This window comes from Eumetopias jubatus, unplaced genomic scaffold (assembly GCF_037043125.1).
Source record: "Eumetopias jubatus isolate StellerSeaLion01/CBP00866 unplaced genomic scaffold, mEumJub1_p1.0 scaffold_3, whole genome shotgun sequence".
In the NCBI taxonomy this organism is placed as follows: Eukaryota; Metazoa; Chordata; class Mammalia; order Carnivora; family Otariidae; genus Eumetopias; species Eumetopias jubatus.
The window spans coordinates 102,930,857-102,953,027 of NW_028274809.1; the positions used below are offsets into that span (position 1 = coordinate 102,930,857).

At 54.8% G+C, this 22,171-nt stretch overlaps 1 protein-coding gene and 1 pseudogene across 5 annotated transcripts in view; one reads left to right on the forward strand and one right to left on the reverse strand.

Annotated features, from left to right (window-relative positions):
• The window catches only part of GLI2 (GLI family zinc finger 2), a 182,738-nt gene that overhangs the window by 157,559 nt on the left and 3,008 nt on the right, over positions 1–22,171 (forward strand). For 4 of the 5 annotated variants that reach the window (XM_088022162.1, XM_088022163.1, XM_088022164.1 and 1 more), the window contains 8 exons: positions 1,424–1,625; positions 2,831–3,044; positions 4,340–4,462; positions 8,913–9,047; positions 12,837–12,986; positions 16,921–17,085; positions 19,188–19,469; positions 21,088–21,424. In XM_088022162.1, coding sequence (XP_087878288.1) covers positions 1,424–1,625; positions 2,831–3,044; positions 4,340–4,462; positions 8,913–9,047; positions 12,837–12,986; positions 16,921–17,085; positions 19,188–19,469; positions 21,088–21,424 — 1,608 coding nt within the window. Of the gene's footprint in view, positions 1–1,423; positions 1,626–2,830; positions 3,045–4,339; positions 4,463–8,855; positions 9,048–12,836; positions 12,987–16,920; positions 17,086–19,187; positions 19,470–21,087; positions 21,425–22,171 lie in introns of all 5 variants that reach the window. The other variant, XM_028101359.2, reaches the window with a different exon arrangement.
• On the reverse strand, positions 17,986–18,360 carry LOC114207331 (gamma-aminobutyric acid receptor-associated protein pseudogene; annotated as a pseudogene).

Sequence of the window (22,171 nt, forward strand, 5' to 3'; positions counted from 1 at the left end):
TGGGTGGGCGCCAGGCATGGGTGTCCCCAGGGCCCAGCAGTGGAGGGGTTGGGGTGGTGGGGGAGTGCCAGGGCGTGAGGTGGTGGGGCCGGAGCTCTGCTAAAGCTTCTGCAGGTGGTAGTCACAGGCTGTGCCCTCACACAGGCTGAACATGCCCTGAGCCTTCTCAGGGGCGGGTCAGCACTGGGGATGGGGGCTCAGAGATCCACAGGCCATCAGCCCTGCCCTTGGTGCCCCCACAGCTGTGGGGACAAGGCACCAACACACCAACCCTGCAGCCAGGGTAGCCTGCTGCCTTCCTGGAGGAGGGGGACCTGTGAGGTCCGTGTAGGTCTGAGCAGACAGAAGGGAAGAAGGACCGCATAAGCCTAGGAACAGCCAAGCCCTGGATACTAGAGCTGTATCCAGACAACCCCTCCAGCCCAAAGGGAACCAGGAGGCCCCTGAAGGGGCACAGAAAGAGGTGTCAGTACCAGGTATCCAGAAACACAGGACCATGGCCGTGCATTTGGGCGCCCCGGCCGTGCATTTGGGCGCCCCTGCCGTGGGGCAGGTGCTGCTCACACACATCACCTACTCTCCTCCTCACCACAGCCGGAGGTTGGAACCAGGAGACCCCTTCACGGAAAAGAAACCAGGACTCAGGGAGGGTCTAGACAGAGCAGAAACCAGCATGTGGGACTTGCCCCGTTATGCTGTCAGACCATTTCTAGGCCACTGTTTGTCCAGAGGAAAGACCCAGAACCCTGACTGGGGGCGGGGACTGTGTGAAGGAGCAGTCTGGAACCATGGAGTGTGACCCCAGGATGAAGGCAGCCCCATCCAGGGCAGGCTGTCCCCCCTTCTCGCAGTTCTGTATGGGTGAGGGGTGAGAGCTTCCGCAAGGGGGTGGTATGCCTGCACATCATGAGTGCTGAAGGTGACAGGTTTCCGAAGCCTCGGGCGACTCCTGGAGCCCAGCATAGGGGCTGCCCTCGGGGTGGGTCTGGAAAGGTGCCGGCCACGCCGTTTCTTGACTTGGTGCTAGTGTCACAAGTGGGTTCGCTTCATGAGAGGCCACCAAGCTGTTCGACGCTTATGGTTTGTGTACTTTGCTGCCATGCCTTGGGCGTTGCTGAGTCCAGCCCTTCTCTCTGCAAAACTGATAGTAAAGGCGCTAATTTATGTTCAGTGAGCATATTCCCTCACCCAAGCACTGACCTGCGTTTCTCCCAACCTCACCACACCGTGTGCGGGTCCATTCCATTCTGCAGAGAAGCCAACTGAGTTTGAGACAGGCTAGGTCCCTTGCCCAAGAGCCCCCGGCAGTTCTCATTAGACCATCCTCAAAGGCTCTCCCCGCCGTCCCCCACCACCCAGTGCCGCTCCCCTGATTCTATGCCCCTACAAGCACAGTGACGCTTGGGGTTGACTGTCCCCACAGTGTCGCGTTTCTCCAGCCCACGGGTGACACCCCGCCTGAGCCGCAAGCGGGCACTGTCTATCTCCCCGCTCTCGGATGCCAGCCTGGACCTGCAGCGGATGATCCGGACGTCCCCCAACTCGCTGGTGGCCTACATCAACAACTCCCGGAGCAGCTCAGCGGCCAGTGGCTCCTACGGGCACCTGTCGGCAGGCACCCTCAGGTGAGCCCCGGCCGCCAGCGGGGGGCAGGCTGGGGGCCCCGTGGGGAGGGGCCATGCTTTCATCCCAAGGAGAAAGACAGGACCTGTTGCTGCATTTGTGAATCAGTGCGCTTGCAACTGGTTCAGGAATTCAAAACCGATAACGAGGACTTTGAAATGCGCTGACGTTTGAGTCTGGCTCCATGTGCTCCTTCAGCCCCCCGACACACTTTCTGGTGTGAAAAGTGACGCTTAGCAGCCCTGGCATGAAAGATTCCATCATGGAACCAAAGGTGGCTTTCTTAGTATTTCAGCAGGTGTTGTGGAGCAGCCACGGCTGTTGGCCGGCACTGAGGACCGCGCGAGGCCTGACACTGACCTGGGTCCCTCCAGGTCTTGGGCTGGCCGCAGGCCTCCCTCTGTGGTCACGGCATGGCACACCCAAACCTCATGGACACCATTCACCCTTGTGTCCATCCCCCCCACCCCCACCATGCAGCCCAAGGCTGCTTTAGGACTCAGACCCAACCACCTTGACTGAATTCATGTCAAGGTGGCTCGCTCACAAGGCCATTGGCAGGAGCCTTATTTCTCGTGACGGGGGCCTCTCTGTAAGGCTGCTTGAGCGTCCTCCCGCCATGGCAGCTGGCTCCCCTCCCCCGCCCCCAGAGTGAGTGATGCAGGAGAAAGCAAGGAGGAAGCCACAAGCCACCCGTGTATGGCTTAGGGTCAGAGGTCACCCTTATTCCTTAGTATCCTGTTCTGGAAAGAGTGGCCCATACGCCGACGATAGGAAGGGGCCTGGAACCCCAGTGGAAGTGGAAGAAGAGAAGGGACCACGTGAGCCCGAGGGCCCAGGACACCTTTCCTGGACAAGGGGGCATCAAGACCGGCCTCAGGGGCCCAGGGGGGTTCAGATAGTCCAGGAGTGATGGTGCAGGGGTGCCTCTCAGGCGTCAGAGTGGTGACGGGCCAGGGTGTGAGGATGAGAGGCCTGGCTCCTCCTGGGGGCCAGCCTGCTGGAGTGAAGGCTGCATCATGGGGCAGGGCCCGGGGGTGAGCCCAGAAGGGGAGGCCTGAGGTGGCAGGCAGTGGGGAACCACTGCTGGCTCTTGAGCAAGGTAAAGCCCTGCTGACAGTGAGATGAGCCACACTCCCCTCCCAGGCCCTGGCAGGGTGCTCTCTGCCCCCACCTCCGTCCCTGATTTGTCTGCTCTTCTTTGCAGCCCCGCCTTCACCTTCCCCCACCCCATCAACCCGGTGGCCTACCAGCAGATCCTGAGCCAGCAGAGGGGCCTGGGCTCGGCCTTCGGACACACTCCACCCTTGATCCAGCCCTCACCCACCTTCCTGACCCAGCAGCCCATGCCCCTCGCCTCTATCAATGCCACGCCCACCCAGCTCAGCAGCAGCAGCAACTGTCCGAGCGACAACACCCAGGTAGATGGGTGCAGGGTGCACAGGGTGGGTCACCGGGCTCTTGGGACCCCACGAGGGCTGATCGTTGCCCTCTCCCGCCGGGAACTTGTGGAAGGACTCTGGGCACAGATCTGGCTGGTGAGATGTCTGCTGGGCAGAGGCCATGGGATCAAAAGGGCTGGATGCTGGGTCAGGAGACCGGGGCTGGGTCCTGACACCCTCACCTTTCCTTGGCAAGTAGCCAGCCAGTAAGTTCCACAGGCACCTGTCTAATCAACATAATGAGTAGACCACAGAAAGTCTAGAAGTCAGAGCCTGGCAGACAGAGTACTCTATACAGTTTAGTCTTAAAGCTCAAGTTTACAGAAGACCATCCTATTTGACCTTTCCAGCAGGCCTTTGGTGTGGCGGGGCATGCTGGTATGGTGCCTGTACACAGTAGATGCCATTAGTATTTGGTGAGGGGAGCCCCATTTTGCAGATGAGGAAATGGAATTATAGAGACATTATTGGAGAATGGAGAGGCATAGTCTTTGGAATCAGTCCTACTGTGTTTTGGACCCTGACTCGCCGAAAGCTCTTCCAGCCTGGGCTAATGCATGTGCCAAGTGGGGCCTGCCGCCTAATTGGCTCATTGTGCGCATACATGAGCTCATGTGCACAGAGCCCCGTGTAGACCCGGATCCTGGTTAACATTCACGATGACAGTTCTTGAGGTAGAGGGATTGTCCAGGCCAGCCACCTGGCAGGGCACAGCCCAGATGTGACCACGTGCTGGGAGGAAGGCAGGACTCCCCCCTGTCCAGAAAAGCCCCTCTTCCAGGACGCCCTCTCTCTCCACCCCAGGACTCCAGGCGGCCACCTAGGGCCTGCCCCCAGACAGCGGCTGTCAGCTCTTGTCACCACCTGACACTGTGGCTCTAGCCCCTTTCTCCCGAGGAACTAGGCCCTTCTTTCCCGCTCCCTGGGCTGGCCAGGCCCTGTTCTCCACAGACCCCGAGCTGCCCCTGCTCTCATGCTTCAGAGGGCTGAGTAGTTGAGGCTGTTGGAACAGGAGTGATGGTGCCCAGCATCTCCCAGAGAGAGAGTTTCTTTTCCATTCCCATGGAGGTGGGGGGTTGGAAGACCAAGCTCTGGGCTCTCTCTGGCTGTGCCCCTGGCCAGAGGACCAAGTACGGGGAGCCAGCTTCTGAAACTTCAAACACCAGTGTTGGCCGAGTCTTTGTGGGTTGGATCCCAGAGGTAAAGCCCAAACAGAACTTGGCATGTCCTCGCCCTGCCCCTGTGTGATGGGCTCTCCTACACTCCTCCTCCAGAACAAGCCGAGCAGCGAGTCGGCTGTGAGCAGCACCGTCAACCCCATCGTCATTCATAAGCGCAGCAAGGTCAAGACAGAGGCCGAGGGCTTGCGGCCAGCCTCCCCATTGACCCTGACGCAGGTAACCTGCTGGCTGTCCTGGCCACCCTCCAGCTGGGTCAGCGGACCTGGGACCTCAGCCCTGGTGGCAAATGGATGAATGGACAGCTGCCTGCATGAATGAGTGAACCAGAGTGGGTGGGTACACCGTGAGCTCAGGGAGGACCAGAGCTGTGTCCCTGGCACCCCACATATCACATGCTCATCAAACATGGGTTGCGTGAAAGAATGGATGGATGAATGGATTGGATGGATGGATGGATTGGATGGGTGAGTGGATGGATGGGTGGGTGGATGGTTGGATTGGATGGGTGAGTGGATGGATGGGTGGATGGATGGATGGATGCATTGGATGGGTGAGTGGATGGATGGGTGGATGGATGGATGGATTGGATGGGTGAGTGGATGGATGGGTGGGTGGATGGATGGATTGGATGGGTGAGTGGATGGATGGATGGGTGGCTGGATGGATGGATGGATGGATTGGATGGGTGAGTGGATGGATGGATTGGATGGGTGAGTGGATGGATGGATGGATGGATGGATGGATGGATGGATGGATGGATTGGATGGGTAAGTGGATGGATGGATGGGTGGATGGATGGATGGATTGGATGGGTGAGTGGATGGATGGATTGGATGGGTGAGTGGATGGATGGATGGGTGGCTGGATGAATGGATGGATGGATTGGATGGGTGAGTGGATGGATGGATTGGATGGGTAAGTGGATGGATGGATGGGTGGATGGATGGATGGATTGGATGGGTGAGTGGATGGATGGATTGGATGGGTGAGTGGATGGATGGATGGATTGGATGGGTAAGTGGATGGATGGATGGGTGGATGGATGGATGGATTGGATGGGTGAGTGGTTGGATGGGTGAGTGGATGGATGGATGGATTGGATGGGTGAGTGGATGGATGGATGGGTGGATGGATGGATGGATTGGATGGGTGAGTGGATGAATGGATGGATGGATGGATTGGATGGGTGAGTGGATGGATGGATGCATGGATGGATGGATGAATTGGATGGGTGAGTGGATGGATGGATGGATGGATGGATGGATTGGATGGGTGAGTGGATGGATGGATGCATGGATGGATGGATGAATTGGATGGGTGAGTGGATGGATGGATGGATGGATGGATGGATTGGATGGGTGAGTGGATGGATGGGTGGATGGATGGAAGGATGGATGGATTGGATGGGTGAGTGGATGGATGGGTGGATGGATTGGATGGGTGAGTGGATGGGTGGGTGGATGGATGGATGGATTGGATGGGTGAGTGGATGGCTGGCTGGATGGATTGGATGGGTGAGTGGATGGATAGTTGGATGGATGGATGTCTGGGGCTGCAGCCATCTCCACCCAGCAACTCACACAAGCCCCGGTCACACTTCCTTGCTTGTGGCCCCTGTCCCGTTGCCCCCTCTTCCCGGAATTCCACCCCCCACCCGATCCCCCTCACTGCCACTGCACCCTTTCCTGATCCTCCTGGGCTCCTGCTCAGAGCCCACCCTAGCGCCTGCACTGCACTCTAAGCTTTGGAGAGGGCAGCCCTTGGGAGAAGTGCCTGATTTGGCTCCACATCACCAGGGTTTGCACAGGGACTGGTTCCAAGTCGTTATGAAATTATATTTTCTTTCTTTATTAAGATTTTATTTATTTATTTGAGAGAGAGAATGCACATGCATCCGGGGGGGGCGGCGGGTAGGGAGGGAGAGGGAGAGAATCTCAGGCAGACCCCACGCAGAGCACAGAGGCTGATGCAGGACTCAATCTCCTGACCCAGAGATCATGACCTGATCGACTGAGCCACCCAGGTGCCCCAAAATAATATTTCCTAATGACTCAATGCACATTTGAGGGAGTGAGTGGCGTGGTGAAGAGGGAAGGAAAGGAGGATGATTCTTGGCAGAAAGGTGAGGAATGGAGCAACCCAGAGCCCGGGACTGGTCTGTTGTGGGGCAGAAACCCCTGTGTAGGTCCCTTTGGAGATCCTGCCCCTTACTCTGACACTCTGAGACAGCAGAGAGAGACAGGCCCTGTTCTTGGAGCAAAGGCCTGTCATGGGAAGGGCTTGGTGTAAGTGCTGAACCCACCGGTGAGCCTCCCGCCCCCTGGCCTCTTACCGTGGCATGGTCTCCATCTGTTACTCCAGAATCACCAGCTTTGACACCAAGGATGCAGGGGACCTCCTGTCCCCATCTCCAGGACATCTGCCAGACCATCCTTTATCAAACCTGTAAACCATCGGGCATGCTCTGGGCACTTAATTTTTATGAAATATTGGGTCCTGTTATTGTCAGGCAAACAGAGAAGCTGGTGACAAATTCTTATCCCCTCGCTGACGCCAAAGCATCTCGGCATGATGCATGGTTTCCATGAGGTCGGCCATCATCGGGGGCCGTTGAAATTGATGAGGACGGCACATATCCAGGGGAGATAAACGTGCTGTAGCAGCGAGGACAGGCGCTGAGCCCCCGGGAACCCCTGCCTTACCCCTCTAACTCAGAAAGGCGGCACAAAGCCCTCCTTCCTGCCCGCCCTGGCTCCTCAAACGTGTCAGTGGAAAGAAAGCCCTTTATCACGAGAGGTTGTCACTGTGTCGCTCAGTGTCCTGATTCAGTGACCTGGCTCATTTGCAAGGTGGACACTTCCCCTTGGCAGGCAGTGCAGCATAATGAATCTCCACTCTGCTTAAGCCCTCCAAACTGTGGGCGAGGATGATGCCCAGCTCCATCTGGAGGCCTGAGTGTACCCATGGCCCCTGCACCATCTTGCGCTCACATGTCCATCTGGCAGCTCGTTCGAGAATCTTCTTGGAAAAGGGTGGGACATGCGGCTTATGAAATAAGAAGTCTGTTTGCAGTTTTTCTGACCATGCAGAGCAGGTGTAGGAGGGCCACGACCCTGCAGACCTCCCATAGCTAAAGGTCCCGGGCAGGGGCGCTCCTGCAACTTCCTTGTAACGTGGACCCCGCGCCGGCCCATGAACTTAGGAAACCACACGTCATCGTTTGCCTTTTCAAGGCAAGTGCATTAATTGAATAGCACTCTGAGAAGCAATCAGAAGCTCCTCTGAGAGGAGCCCTTTGCAGCTCCAGTGGACAGTTAGTTAGGGCCCTGAGTCTGCGGCCAGCCAGGGGAGCCGTGAGGCCGATTTCCCCATGCCCAGAAATGGACTCAGCAGTAGTAATGAGGCTAATGGGCGAGCTGCAGCCTCCGCTTCACGGTCTCTGGAGCAGGTGGGGGCTGGGGCTCCTGATTGTGGGGGAGGTTTCCCCCTTAGTCTGAGCTGTAAACGTTTTCCCCAGGGGCTCTTCTGAAAGGCAGACTATTCCTGCTGTTTGATAGATAGTGTGAAATGGAAAGCAACTAACATCTGCCTCTTTGCCTGGCTTTGCTCTGAGCCTGCCTAGCGAGCCAGCGGAACACTGGGGAGGTCCTCACTGGGCCTTCGTCCCAGCCTGGCACATCTGTGCCTCCCCTTCTCCCCCCAACTCTCAGCCTGCCCCCTGTGTCCCTTGCCAAGAGGCCGCCCCTGACCAGCTCCGCGTCAGCATCAGCTGGGGTGGGGCTCCCTGTGGGACAGATGCTCAGTCTCTGGCTCTTCTGACAGTGACAGGCTTTGTGCTCTCTGAAAGGAATTCCAGGCACCTGTGATCGGGGGAAAGCCTATCTTGGGGGCCTTTCCTCTGCCGCCTTGAATGGGGCACACATGGGCCCCATCCTGATGGGGCGACTAGAGTGCAGATCTAGGCTGTCACGAAGTCACTATGCTCTGCAGAGAGCAAGGTGGCCTCTCCCTAAACCCGTTTTCCTGGCTGTGGTGCACGAATACAAACGCCCACGCATCTTAGGCTGTCGCGGGAGAATTTGCCGCAGGACGTTCACTCCACCCTGAGCCTGACTCGGGGCGTGCTGTGTGTCCCTGGGAGGAGGGGGCCACGTGAGAGTCAGTGGTCTGAAGGGCCAAGCCAGACGCATGTTGGCTGTTCTCGTGCCTCCGTGCAGGACCCGACCTCGTACACACTCGAAATAAAAATGCCCCCACCCTGATCCCCTGGGGCCCACCCCGGCTTCCCCCCGGAGGAAGCCAAACCCAAGAAGCAAAAGTCCCTGCCCTCTTTTCTCCTGTTCTTCTTGCCAAGTCAGTTGACCCAGGATATGATGGGACACTTTGGTGATGACAAGCCAGCAGGAGAGAGGAAGGAGGGGCCCCAGGACAGCTGTGTGGACAGGAGAGGGCTGGGTGGGAGGCAGCTGAGGAAAGCGGCTAAGTGCATACATGTACATATGCGTGCACGCATGTACGTGTCCTTACGTGTGTGCGCATGTGCGTGCATGCATGCATGCGTGTGGCCCTTGGCACAGACTGCCTGGGGCCAATAGTGACCTTTGGTCAGGGGCAGGTGGCTGAAGATGGCTCACCTTGGGTGTGCTCTGCTCCGCCCCCCCCCCAGGAGCAGCTCGCTGAGCTCAAGGAAGACCTGGACAGGGATGACTGTAAGCAGGAGGCTGAGGTGATCATCTACGAGACCAACTGCCACTGGGAAGACTGCACCAAGGAGTACGACACGCAGGAACAGCTAGTGCACGTAAGCTTCCGAGCCCCAGCAGCCTGCCCCGGCGGGCAGAGCTTCCAGGCCCTCTGCTGGAGAGAAGGGCCTGGACGAGGCAGCTCCTGGAGATGCCTGGGCCACAGCCTCTGGAAGTGGGAGGTGTAATTATTTATGTGGGCCCCACCTGCTTCTAAAAGGGTCCTTACAAATGCATATGTCCTAAAAGAGATTAACACAAAAATAAGTAAATGAGAAAATTCAGAAGAAAGGAACAGTAAGATGAAGCCAGGAGTAGAATGTATTTTAAAAAATAAAGTGCTCTGGACTATAAGTCATATAAACATCCTTTTTTCGAGCTTCCTAGCAGCCAGTGCAAAGAGGGTAATAAGACCAGTTAAACCAGCCATCATCTGCAAGATCATAACAAGCCTGACCCTGAGACCCTGAAGAAGTTCCTTCCATGGAGGGAGGAATTAGTAGTTTCCTCTGGGAGACCATTCCCAGAGACCCAGTACACACAAGGGCCGATGGGGTGTTGGTACCATATCAGGAGGGGGGCTGCTTAAATGTGCCTGGATGCTGACAGGCCATGGGACCTGGGTGCGCCTTTCATGTCATGTCCCTTGGTCCCCACTCTGAAGTCTTCTATAACAGCATTCACATGACGGCAGTGAGGGGGTAACCTGCAGTGGGAAGAGCAGAGGCTTCAAAGCTGGCTACATCACAGCTAGCCAGGTGGTTCCAAACAAGTCACTTAACCCCCACGAGCCTCAGTTCTTTTTTTCTCCTGTAATGGCAGGTGAAACCTACCTTGCGAGTGTGTGAAGGTTATAGATGGAATGCCCACATAAGTGTGTAGCAGGTGGCATTTCATACGTGGTGGTTCCCTCCCACCTCTTCCTCCCTGTTCCCCACACCAGCCTGAGCGAATCTCTCTTCTGCATCCAGAAGAGAAATTGACTTCAAGAATAACCCTCCCAGCCACCCCCACCCCTGCACACAAACACACACACAATTCTTGGGGACTAAGAGTCTGTAGAGATGAGCCCCACACCAGACTAGCAGCTTGATCGCTGGGTAGGGTAGATACACACACTGTTCCCATCCAGAAGCCACCCCAAAGGAGCTTGCTTCTCCCCAGCCCTGTGCACTCAGCAGTTAGGACACCACCCACTCCCTCCGGTCATGAGAGTTACTCTCAAATATTGGAGGTTTCTTTTGCTCTGGGGATCTGCCCCCCTCCCGCCCCGATTCTCACGTAGGAGACCAGGATTTCCCAGCAAACCTGTTGCCGCTGACATAGCACTGGTGGAGCAGCACTGCTGTAATCCCTCCTGGAAATTGAGCATAATTTTTCAACCTGTACCACGTCTTTGGGTGGAGGAGTCCAAGATGGAGAAGGGGCCACGGGGGCTGTGAGTTGTAGGACGGATCAGATGAGATGAAAGGTGAGAGAGGACGGCACGCGGGGCCGGGAGGGGGCCGGCCAGAGAGTGGAGATGCAGACATGAGAGGTGCGTGCTCGGCGATGAGCGAGCCGGGCCACCAAGAGCAGGGAGGGAACTCCTCCAGTAAAGGCATCAGGGGCAGGAGGCTTTAGCTGCAGGCTTCTGCCTGTGCCCAGGACTGTCCCTGCAGGGTGCAGGGGAGCGCTGCTGCCTGGCCCCGGAAAGAGAAGGCCCCTATGAGAAGAGAGCCAGCCCCTCGGCCCAGCTGTGTCTTTCTCTCCGCTCCCTGGGAAGATGGATGGTGGCAGGCACACAGGCGAGCCGGAGCCCCCAGTCGATTATTAACAATTTGTTGCTAAGTAAACCAATAAGAAAAAAATGAAAGGCATTGTCAGGAAGCATTTTTATCATTTGAAAGGCTTTAAAAATGGAAAGTGAGGCTAATATGATAAGATTTCCCTGGAAGTTCAAAGCGCTGTAGATTTTACTCGCTCCAACACTGGCATTTGTATGCACGACAGCTGGGCCCATTTCTCAGGGCGTGTGGGCCTGGCGGCTTGCTGTCCCTCTGGGTCGGGCTCTCCGACAGCCCTGCAGCTTACAAAGATCAACAGCGGAACCGTCCAGTAGAAAGACACCGCCAGCCACAAAGGCCCACCACGCATGTAACTTGACATTAACCTGGGAGCACGTTTTAAAAAAAAGAGTAAAAGGAAACAGGTGAAATTCATTTGAAAAATAGATTTTATTTCACCCAATATATCTGAAAGGTGATCGTTTTGACGTGTAATCAACATAAAGCAGAATTATTGGGATATTTGACATCCTTTTTTTTTTTTTTTTTATTGTCCCTCTTGGAAACAGCCCATCCCAGTTGGGACCAGCCACATTTCAAGGGCTCAAATCCACAAGGGGCGAATGGCTACTGCGTTGGAGGTGGTGGTGGGTGGGAGGCGGGAAAGCAAGAAGACGAGCGGAGAACAGAGAGAAGAGAGGCGATGGGGCTGGAGAGAACAGGCAGCCAAGACCTGAGTGTCCCACCCTCCCGTCCCCCTTGGGGGAAGCAAGCCCAGCCTGATCCGCACACAGGACACGACCTTGAACCAAGAGGGAGGTGGAAGGGGAAGGATGGGACCTTGATGGGGCACAGGGAGGCTCCCCGGTGGCCTTTAGAGAGAAGCCCGAGAGGGAGAGGAAACACCCAAGGTCCAGTATACTTTTTCAGTCCACTGTGTGAGTGACTAATACCACCTGTTTTCACTCCTCCAGATAGATAAGCAACCTCAAAGCCTAAGGACATAAAAGTCTGGAGGCCCCACACATATCCACACATCCTAAGCTCAGAGCTAGTAATACCCCTGCTCCAGTGAGTGTTGCAGCCTTCAGTGAAATAATCAAAGCAAGTGACTAAAATCCAAAGGGTCTACCCAGGGCAGCTTGCTCTGTTCCCTTTCTGTCAAAGGGCCTGTTGCTCCATATCAAGGGAGAAACTACTCAAGGCGACACACATGTGATGAGCCTGAGGCAGAAGCTGGAAGGTATGAGGGCAGGGACTGGGGGAAAGAAGAAAGTCAGTGTCCCATTCCCAGGCCAGGGCAGTGCTGCCTGGGATGCATCCTGAGGACCCCTCCTCCATGAAAGGCTTCTTGTCCTTGCCCTTCCCAGCTTCGCCTGAGGTGGCCCCGCTGGCCCTGGGATGCAGGGCTCCCCGGGCCATGCCTCGAGATCAGTCGTGCTGTCTTTGGCTGACCTGCTTTCCCTTCCTGGGCCATTGTGTGCCAGGGGACAGCCTCAAACAGTGCCCAGAGCCCAGCATCAAGGTCAGAATCGAGCTCCGCCTACCCTTGCTGCCTGGGCCCTGCCCAGGCCACCTATCGATCTGGGCCTCGGTGAAAAGGGGTGGAGCCATCACCTCATAGGCTGCTGTCAAAAGTAGAGATGAGGATGCTTTTATGTTTCCATTATGGTAAAAAGTGTTATTCAGGAATTCCTGGGACAATAGGGGCAAGCTTGGGAGAAGCTTCCCATGCACCAACCATGTGCATGTCAGCCTCGCTACAGTTCATTAGTGCCTACTCTTTGCAGCCCAGGAGCATCATCATCCCGACCAGAGCCCGGAGCCCAGCCTGGGGTGAGCGGGATGCCCTTGCCCATCACGGATGGTCACTTTGATCATTGTCTAATTGGGGAATGCCGCTGAGACGAGTAGCACACAGTAGATCTGCAGTTAGTGGCAGCTAACGAGAGCTGTTGAGGAGGTGTGGCCTGGCACACAGGCGGTGGTCTTGTCGGGCGAGGGGGGGTCTGCACGTCGGAGGAAGGGTCCTCAGGGGCGGGTGGCCGGGCTCACGGCCGTCCATGTGCTTCTTCCCGGCAGCACATCAACAATGAGCACATCCACGGGGAGAAGAAGGAGTTTGTGTGCCGTTGGCAGGCCTGCACGCGCGAGCAGAAGCCCTTCAAGGCCCAGTACATGCTGGTGGTGCACATGCGCCGGCACACGGGCGAGAAGCCGCACAAGTGCACGGTGAGTGGAGCTTCCCGTGCCCCACACTCCCCCCGTGTTGTCCGGAGCTTCCGGTGCGGCCCTTTCCCCCTCCTGGGTCTCCGGAGGACAGCCGCGCCCGTGGCTGATGTGGGCTGTGCTGGGCGTGGCTGGCCATGGGGAAACGTGGGTTGAACAGGCCACAGCAGCATCTCGGGGACCCACCTCCGAAATGTGTTGTCGTCTGTGCTCCTGCCCTGGGCCTTCTGTCCCGTGGGGGATTCTTGAGTCCCCCCATCTGTCTGTTCCCCAGAGCTCTGATGGACTCGGACGGTGCGTGCATCTCGGTAACTGCAGTGGGGATGTGCTGGTGGCTCTGTAGTTGTGTCTGTGTGTCCATGAGCCCCACGGTACAGCTATACCCCTGCAGTTCCCTCGGCTGGCAGACCCCAGACACAGGTGCCAGCCCAGTAGCACCCCCTAGCCTGCCCCTCCCAGCCCCCCTACACACAGAGAGAAAAGCTTCGCTGACCAGTCAGAGCTGGAGCAACATCCCTTTGGTTGAATTTCTTTATTTTTTGTATTTCTTTTTTAATTTTTATTTTATTTAAGATTTTATTTATTGCAGAGAGAGAGAGAATGGGCAGGGAGAAGAGGCAGAGGGAGAAGCCTACTCTCTGCAGAGCAGGGAGCCCGATACAGGGCTCCACCCCAGGACCCTGGCATCATGACCCGAGCCAAAGGCAGACGCTTAACCAACTGAGCCACCCAGGTGGCCTGAATTTCTTTTTTTAACGTAGACACAAAAATAAGACCTTTTAGACAGTTTCCCTTGAGATGTCAACAGAATCTGTGGCTGTGATTGGCAAGACCTTTTTTTAACACACAACTGCTCCCTCTTTAAAAGGGCCACTGCTGGACCAGTGATGCACTGATGTGGTTGCAGCTAAAGCCTCTGGGAACTCTCCGTGAATTACCTTATTTTATAATTCTGAGATAGACATTTTGTTCTCATTTTAGTATCTCTCAAATCAGACTGTCTTAAAATTGGTGTGACCGGGATTCAACGAAATATGCTACCTTTGTCGGCAAGTTTTTTTTAATTGAGATAAAATTCACATGCTGTAAAGTTCACCGTTTAAAAAATGTACAAGTCAGTGATTTTCAATATGTTCACTAAATTGTGCAACCATCACCAATAGCTAATTTCAGAACATTGTCATCACCCCCAAAAGAAACCCCAGACCTGTTTGCAATCACTCCCTGCCCTCTTCCCCCCTACTCCCTAACACTAACTCCCTAACTAATCTGCTTCCCTGTCTCTATGAATTCCAGATAATTCGTTCAAACAGAATCACGTGATGGACAGCGTTTGTGTTTGGCTTTTTTCACTCAGCATGTTTTCAAAGTTCATCCATGTCATAGCATCTATCGATACCTTGTTTCTGCTTGTGGCTAAGCAACAGTCCATTGTATGGATAGATCTTACTATTTTTATCCATTTACCCAGTTGATGGATATTTGCATTGCTTTCGCTTTTTGGCTGTTATGAAAAATGCTGCTCTGGACATTAGTGTACAAGTTTTCAATTCTCTTGTGTTTGTACCTAGAGTAGAATTTCTGGGTCCTATGGTAACTCTGTGTTCAACTTTTTGAGGACCAGCCAGACTGCTTTCCAAAAAGGCTGCACCATTTTACATTCCCACCAGCAATATGTGAGGGTTCTGATTTCTCCACGTCCTTGCTAACACTTGCTAACTTGTCTTTTGATGACAGTCATCTTAGGGGATGTGAAGTCACATCTCATTGTGGTTTTGATTAGCGATTCCCTAATGACTGATGATGTTGAACATCTTTTCATGAGTTTAGTAATCATTTGTATACCATCTTTGGAGAAAGGTCTACTCAAGTATTTTGCCCATTTTTTAAATTGAGTTACTTGTCTCTACTGTTGGGTTGTAGTAATTCTAAACCCTTATCAGATATATGACTTCCCAGTAGTTTCTCCCATTCTGTGGGTTTCTTTTCATTTTCTTGATAGTTTCCTTTGAAGCATCAAAGTCTTTAATTTTGATGAAGTCCAACTTTTTAACTGCTGGTGCTTTTGGTATCATATCTAAGAAACCATTGCTTAATCCATGGTCACAAAAATTTACCCCTATGTTTTCTTCTGTGAGTTTTATAGTTTATAAATATATAATCTTACACACACACACACACACACACACACACACACACACACATGGTTTTATAGGGTAGCTCTACCATTTAGGTCTTGAATCCATTTTGAGTCCATTGGGTATACAGTGTGAGGTAGGGGTCCAGCTTCATTCTTTTTGCATGTCGCTGTCCTAGTTGTTCTGATGCATTTGTTGAAGAGACTGTTCTTTCCCCATCGAATGGCCTTAACACCGTTATTGAAAATCACCTGACCCTAATATATGAGTTTATTTCTAAACTCTCACTTCTAGTCCATTGATCTCTATGTCTGTCGTTATGGTAGCACCACACACAGTCTTGATTCCTGTAGTTTTATAGTAAATTTTGAAATTGGGAGTGTCAGTTCTTCAAATTTGTCCTCCTCTTGCAAGATTATTTTGGCTCTTCTGGGTCCTTTGCAGCAAGTTATTTTTGTAACATTCTGAGTTATAGCAAACCATAGCCCTATGGTACGAGCTGTGAGTTGAAGAAACAGATCAATGTACCAGATATACTCAGTCAGACTGGTCAGGAAAAAAGGGGAGGATGCAAACAGTGTGCCAGTTTCTACTGGGGTCACTCTGAGGGCAATTTTCATAGGAACATTAGATGCTATTGCAGTATCTTGGGAATAGGTTTAGATCCTCCTACAGTGATCCATCCTTCCTTCCTCTCTCCCTCCTTCTCTGCCACTCTTTCTTGCTCCCTCCTTCCTTCCTTTCCAAAAATGCTTCTTGAGTGCCAAAAAAAATTTTTTCATCTGATATTAAATACTAGGAACACAAAAATGAACATGATCCAGAAGGTACCTGTTCTCTTGGAGTTTGTTTCCTATGGGAAGGCCAGATAACAAAATGATGAAGATTATGAAGTGTGGTAGGAAGTATAAAGCAAAAAAGGTAGTCTTATGATTAAGAAGATCAGAGAAATTCTTTTAGAGGAACTACCTTAAGACATTGAGAGGGAATGAGCCAGGCCAGAATCCGGCTAGGGTTCTAGCCAGAGAGTACTATGTGTGCAGAGGCTCCATGCGGGGAAGAACTTAGTGGGGCCATGGAACTGAAAGGCGACCAGCATGACCAGAGCGAGGGTGAGGCCAGTTCACTCAAGGATTTGGAGAACACTGGATTGGATTGGATTGGATTGGATTGGATTGAAGTAGGCTCCATGTCCAGCGTGGAGCCCAATATGGGGCTTGAACTCACAACCCTGAGATCAAGACCTGACTGAGATCAAGAGTTGGCCATTTAACCAACTGAGCCACCCAGATGCCCCTGGATTTTATTCTCAGCACGTTTTAATGCACACAAACATTCTAATCAAGGAGTGGCCCTGGAAACAGTTAAAAGAGTATTTTCAAAAAGTTTTTAATGATACGGGAAGATTCTCACCATGTACCATTGATTTTAACAAACAGAATATGTAACTAAATACATGATATATTCCCAGTTTGGGTTTTTAAACATTTGGGATGAACTACAAAGTCCCCAGAGAGAGACTTACCTGGATGTTGGCAGAGGCTGTCCCTGGGCAGCTGATGGTTTTCATTTCTCTTTTTGCACTTTTCCATCCTTTCCAAGTTTTTTAGAGTGGTCTTATGTTGTTTTATAGTCAGAAAGCAAGGTGGACATTATTGTTGAAACACACACTCCTGGGTGCACCTGCGGGGTGCAGCGGACGGGGGTTCTGGGGAGGAGGCAGCCGGGGCAGCCCCTGAGTTCGGGTTCCCCGTGTTGGATCTGGGGCACTCTCACTGACCGAACCCACCTTTTCCCAGTTCGAGGGCTGCTCGAAGGCCTACTCTCGCCTGGAGAACCTGAAGACGCACCTGCGGTCCCACACTGGGGAGAAACCATACGTGTGTGAGCACGAGGGTTGCAACAAGGCCTTCTCCAATGCCTCAGACCGCGCCAAGCATCAGAACCGCACCCACTCCAACGAGGTACCCGGCCAGGGTGTGCACAGCGCATGCACGTGGGGCCCCATCGACATGTGCATAAATGCATCACCCCATGGCTTCTAGTAGGCCGTCAGGTACCTAGGTGCCTGATGCCCTTCGCCCCCTCCGCAGCCTACTATCTGAGCTCAGCACGCATCAGCAGGCCCCTGCCCCTCCACCCCGCACAGCTGGCAACGACATGCTGTAACCGCTACTGCTGTCTGAGTGACCGGAGCTGTCAGCCCCCCACTGATAGGGCACAGAGCAGCCTTTGTCTCCCTAGGTAGCCAGAGCCCCTGGCAGGGCTGACAGAGCCCAGGGAGAGAAGTCTGCTGTATCTGCCTCCCAGTCCAGGCCCAGACATTCAACTGCTTTTGCTCGGGTAGACTCAGGAAGGAACGTTTCTAAAAGCTTAGCTACATTTTAGATCCCAAGAGGATTTCCTGGTAGGAAATCAGAGGAATTCCCAAAGGAATCTTAAGTCCTTCAGGGTCTCTACAGACAAGAGCTAGCCTTGGAGAGGGGTGTGTTTATGTATGTGTGTATTATGTATTATGTATTCCATCTACCCCCAAAAAAGAAGGTAGTGAAAGGAAGGGAATGTTGGCGTTCTGAGCCCCTTGGGCAGTTAGAAAGGGAACAGAAACCAAAACAATCACTGGATGTGACAAAGATTGACAATTGAGAAGTCTAAAGCAGAGTGGGAAAGGTGGTAAGAGCAAGGGGAGAAAGGAGAGGTCCAAGAGGCCACCTCCCCCATGAGCCCTCCTGCTTAGAGGGGCTGGAGGAGAGCCTCAAACATTAGGAAGTGCAGGTCCTATAGAAGGGATGTGGTGGTTGAGCCCCGAGGAGGAGTAGGTCAGGGAAGGGGGGGGCCACCTCTCTCTTTGTAGAACAGGAGCCCCCACCTCAGGGGGAGCAGCTTCACAGACCGTAGACACTTTCCTCACTGTAGGTGATGGATAGAAAGAAGTCCTCTATATGGTGTTCCTGGTATAGCTGACCCACTGTGGCACTGGTGGGTGGAATGACATTGTTGACAAAGAAAAACAAGGCATCCTCAGCTTGGAGATGAATGCGTTTCTGGATCAAGAAGTAGAACTGACCAACTGTGAGATCAGAAGGCACCAGATCTTTCTTTTTGTCCAGGTCTCCTATCCGAGCTTTGGGAGCCTTTTCTACTGTCACCGGAACCCGGCCCGGGTATTTCTTTCAGATCTTCTCGCCCTCAGAGCGGCATTTCTCAAACGGATGCCCCTCTTTATACATGAACTTCATCCTCCCGGGAACCAGGCTGGACCGGGGCTGGGCTGAGGGAACCTGGGGTGGGGAACCAGGACAGGCGGCGGCGACAGTGCTAACGTGTGGGTGGACTCAGCGGAGTGATCCCGGGACTTGCGCCCAGTATGTGCGGTTGTATTATGTGGGTCTGTGTGGATGCGTATTTGTAGGATGTGTGTTATGCACTTGTGCACATGTACATGTGTATATGCATGTGTGCGTGTATGGTGTGTCTGCGTGGACATGTGTTATGTGTGAACATGTGTGGAGGGGTACAGGGGAGTGTGTCTACATGTAGATGTGGGGTGTGTGTGTGTGTGTGTGTGTATGTGTGTGTGAACTCAGGACTGAGGTTCAGAAACCCTGGGTTTTCGTCCCATTCCTAAGTGGCTTTGAACCAGTTTCTTTGCCTCTGTGAACCTGTTTTTCCTCATCAGAGAGATCAGGGTGTTAATGCTGTCTCATGGGTATTACAAAGTAATACACTCCTACTGATATCAAAAATCCCAGTGCCCTGGTCCCTGCGGAGGCGGCATTACAATCACACCAAGCTCTGGGTCCCTACCACCTCCAGAGTCTCTGATCTATGTCCCCAGCTTGTGATGAGGGCTTCCTCAGCCATGTGCTTACCCACATGAAGAGATGGCAGATCAGACCAGTGGGGCTGAGCTCCTGCAGGCCCTGGAGCTGGCATGCCTCCATCCAGGGTGCCCTGAGGTCCAGCACCTTCTGACTATGCCAGCCAAAGGACGTGGCATGGCTTTGGGAGAATGTGGAGTGCCCCCACTCAGAGTCTCCTAACATAGGCTTGCTCCTCTCCCCAGAAACCCTATATCTGCAAGATCCCAGGCTGCACCAAGCGATACACGGACCCCAGCTCTCTCCGGAAGCACGTGAAAACAGTACACGGCCCGGATGCTCACGTCACCAAGAAGCAGCGCAATGACGTGCACCTCCGCGCCGCCCTGCTCAAGGAGAACGGGGACAATGAAGCCAGCGCCGAGCCCGGCGGCCGGGGCTCCGAGGAGAGTGCCGAGGCCAGCAGCACCAGCCAGGCCATGGAGGACTGCCTACACGTCAAAGCCATCAAGACCGAGAGCTCCGGGGTAAGCAGAGCTGGGCAGTGGAGGCCCCAGTGCATGCCTCCCAACCCCCAGGCGATCAAGCCCAGCAGCATGAGGGCCCAGAGCCCCAACTGCAGCTGGGGGCTCTGCCTCGGTGTCCCCCCGCAAGCGCACGATGATGTCTTCCTCTCTCCAGCTCGACTTCCCTCCCTTCACGACCTTGGGCCTCTCATAGAACCTGTCTTGTGCCAGGTCCCATTCTTCTGGGCAGGGCCATGGGCCGCGGGGATGCCTGCCCCCACGCGGTCAGTCTGTGGGTGGTTCCTGGGGTCTGCCTTTCCAACCAGCACACAAGCGCTAGTGTTGGTCCCCTCCCCTCTGTCCTGTCTCTGCGTCCTTGCCCCTTGGCCTCCATTCCTTTTGTTCTAACCACCTGTTCTTTGTCTCCGCCTCTTTTTCTCGACTGTACCTCCCCTAAGGATAGACGGTACTGAGGTGAGCAGAGAAGCCCGGCCGGGGTGTGGGCGGGCTGGCGCGCTGAGGGCGGGCTGGGGTGCTGGTCCAGGCCTGCTGCCTGGGTGCAGACTGACGTGTCAGTCCAGACCCCTTGGGAGCCCGGTAAAGTGGGTTTGGATCAGTAGGCACCAGGCACTGCAGGCGGAACCCCTGGGACAGATACAGGCTGGTGGGGCAGGAGTGAAGCTGGCAGATACAGGAGCGAACTGTGGGGACCAAGCCTCCACGAGGGACAGGGCTGAGTGGAGGCGTGAGTTCAGGGCACAGAGGAGGGAAGGACCAGCCGACGGAGGGTCGGTGCCAACGTGAGAAATGCAGGTCATGCCACGGCAGAAGGAAGCATTGGCACTGAAAATTCCAGAAAAGTCTAGAAGTTGGGGGCATGTGGCCTGGGAAGGAGCCCACAGGGGCTGTATCTGAAGTGAGCCTCAGCCACACTCAGATCCCAGGTCCCAGTCGAGGCAGCCCAGGTTGTGTGGAGTCCTGCATTGTACACACGAGCCATGAACTCTCTGCCTCCCTCCGTTTCGACCCAGAATGGGGACGGGTTTGGGGTGGCCCTTCAGGCAAGGGCTTGCATCCAGCAGGTCCACCCTCCCTGGTCTTCCTGGCCTTTCTGACAACCTGCCTCTGGCCTGTTGAGAAGGCACCAGGTCAGCAGATCTCCACTGTATCTTGCTTCATTACATGGCACGTCCCTGTTGTTGGGAACGTTGAGCCGCCCTCTTTGATGTCAACTTCATGCAGCCGTGGCTGCCTCTGTGGGGCACAGACTCAAAGTGTCCCCGCACGCTGAAAGGGAGCTCTGGCCCAGACGCTGGCTGGGGGAACTGAGTGGCAGGAAGCAGCGTAATGTGGGGCTGTCCGTTCCCCGGGCACCTTCTGCCTTACTGGAGGCTTTCCATCTAGCCACTGACACTGTCCCAGAGGCAGCTCAGGTGCATCTTCTAGTTGGGGAAACTGAGGTTCAGAGAAGTGAGGTGACTGGGCCACCTGCTGTAGATAGTGATGCTCAGAAGCTCCTCTGCATGGCAGCCTCCTTCCCGAGTGTGCAAGGGCATAGCGTGTGTGCGGGCAGGGGCACAGGCCCAGGGGGTTTCTCGCACCCTCTGACCCTGTGCCTTCTCACCACACCCCCCTGTAGCTGTGTCAGTCCAGCCCCGGGGCCCAGTCGTCCTGCAGCAGTGAGCCCTCTCCCCTGGGCAGTGCCCCCAACAATGACAGTGGCGTGGAGATGCCGGGGACAGGGCCCGGGAGCCTGGGAGACCTGACGGCTCTGGATGACACGCCCCCGGGGGCCGACGCCTCAGCCCTGGCCGCTCCCTCTGCTGGTGGCCTGCAGCTGCGCAAACATATGACCGCCATGCACCGGTTGGAGCAGCTCAAGAAGGAGAAGCTCAAGTCACTCAAGGATTCCTGCTCTTGGGCCGGGCCGGCTCCGCACACCCGGAGCACCAAGCTGCCTCCCCTCCCGGGAAGTGGTGAGTGGAGAGCCCGGGCGTGCAGGCAGGGGCGGGACAGGGCCTGGGGCAAGCACCCACTAGGTTCACCTCTATTGAGCGCCATGTGCCGTCTCACCGGTTGCCCACAATAGGATAGATCTTCCCAGCCCATTGCATAGATAAGGAAAATGAGGCTTAGAGAGGTCAAAGTGCCCCACTCAGCTCAGTGGCAGAGCTGAGTGAGACTCCGCCCAGGCCCAGGTGGCTCCAAGCCCGTGCTTTTTCAGCTACACCATGCCTCAGCTCTGGGCGCTGTGGCAAAGGCCCTAGGGAGGAGAGCACTATAATCCCAGTCCCTGTGGTTAGAAGGCCATGCCAAGAGATGCACACTGGCCCGGGGGAGGAGCCGGGGAGCGAGGACAGAGCTCGGGCTGGAGCTGGGCAGAGGAGGGAGAGAGCACATCAGCTGGGGAAGAACAGGGAGGACTTTATGCACGAGACAGCCTCGGGACATGCTGGCCAGGCCTTGAGCTGCATGGTGTCCTCAGGAGCATTTCCTGAGTGCCGACTCGGGGCCGGGCAGTGAGCTGGGCCCACAGCCCTTGTGGTGGACACTGAGATGCACCACCCAGGTCTCCCTCGAAGGGAGGCTTTGTTGCCCCAGCTGTTGCGGGAATTGCAGGCACATGGCCTTCCACTCTCCGCCTCATACAGAAATCGCCTGGGTTGCAGACAGCTGCCTTACCCGAGGTCACCCCTTCCCGGGGTGGCCCCCATCCGGTGACT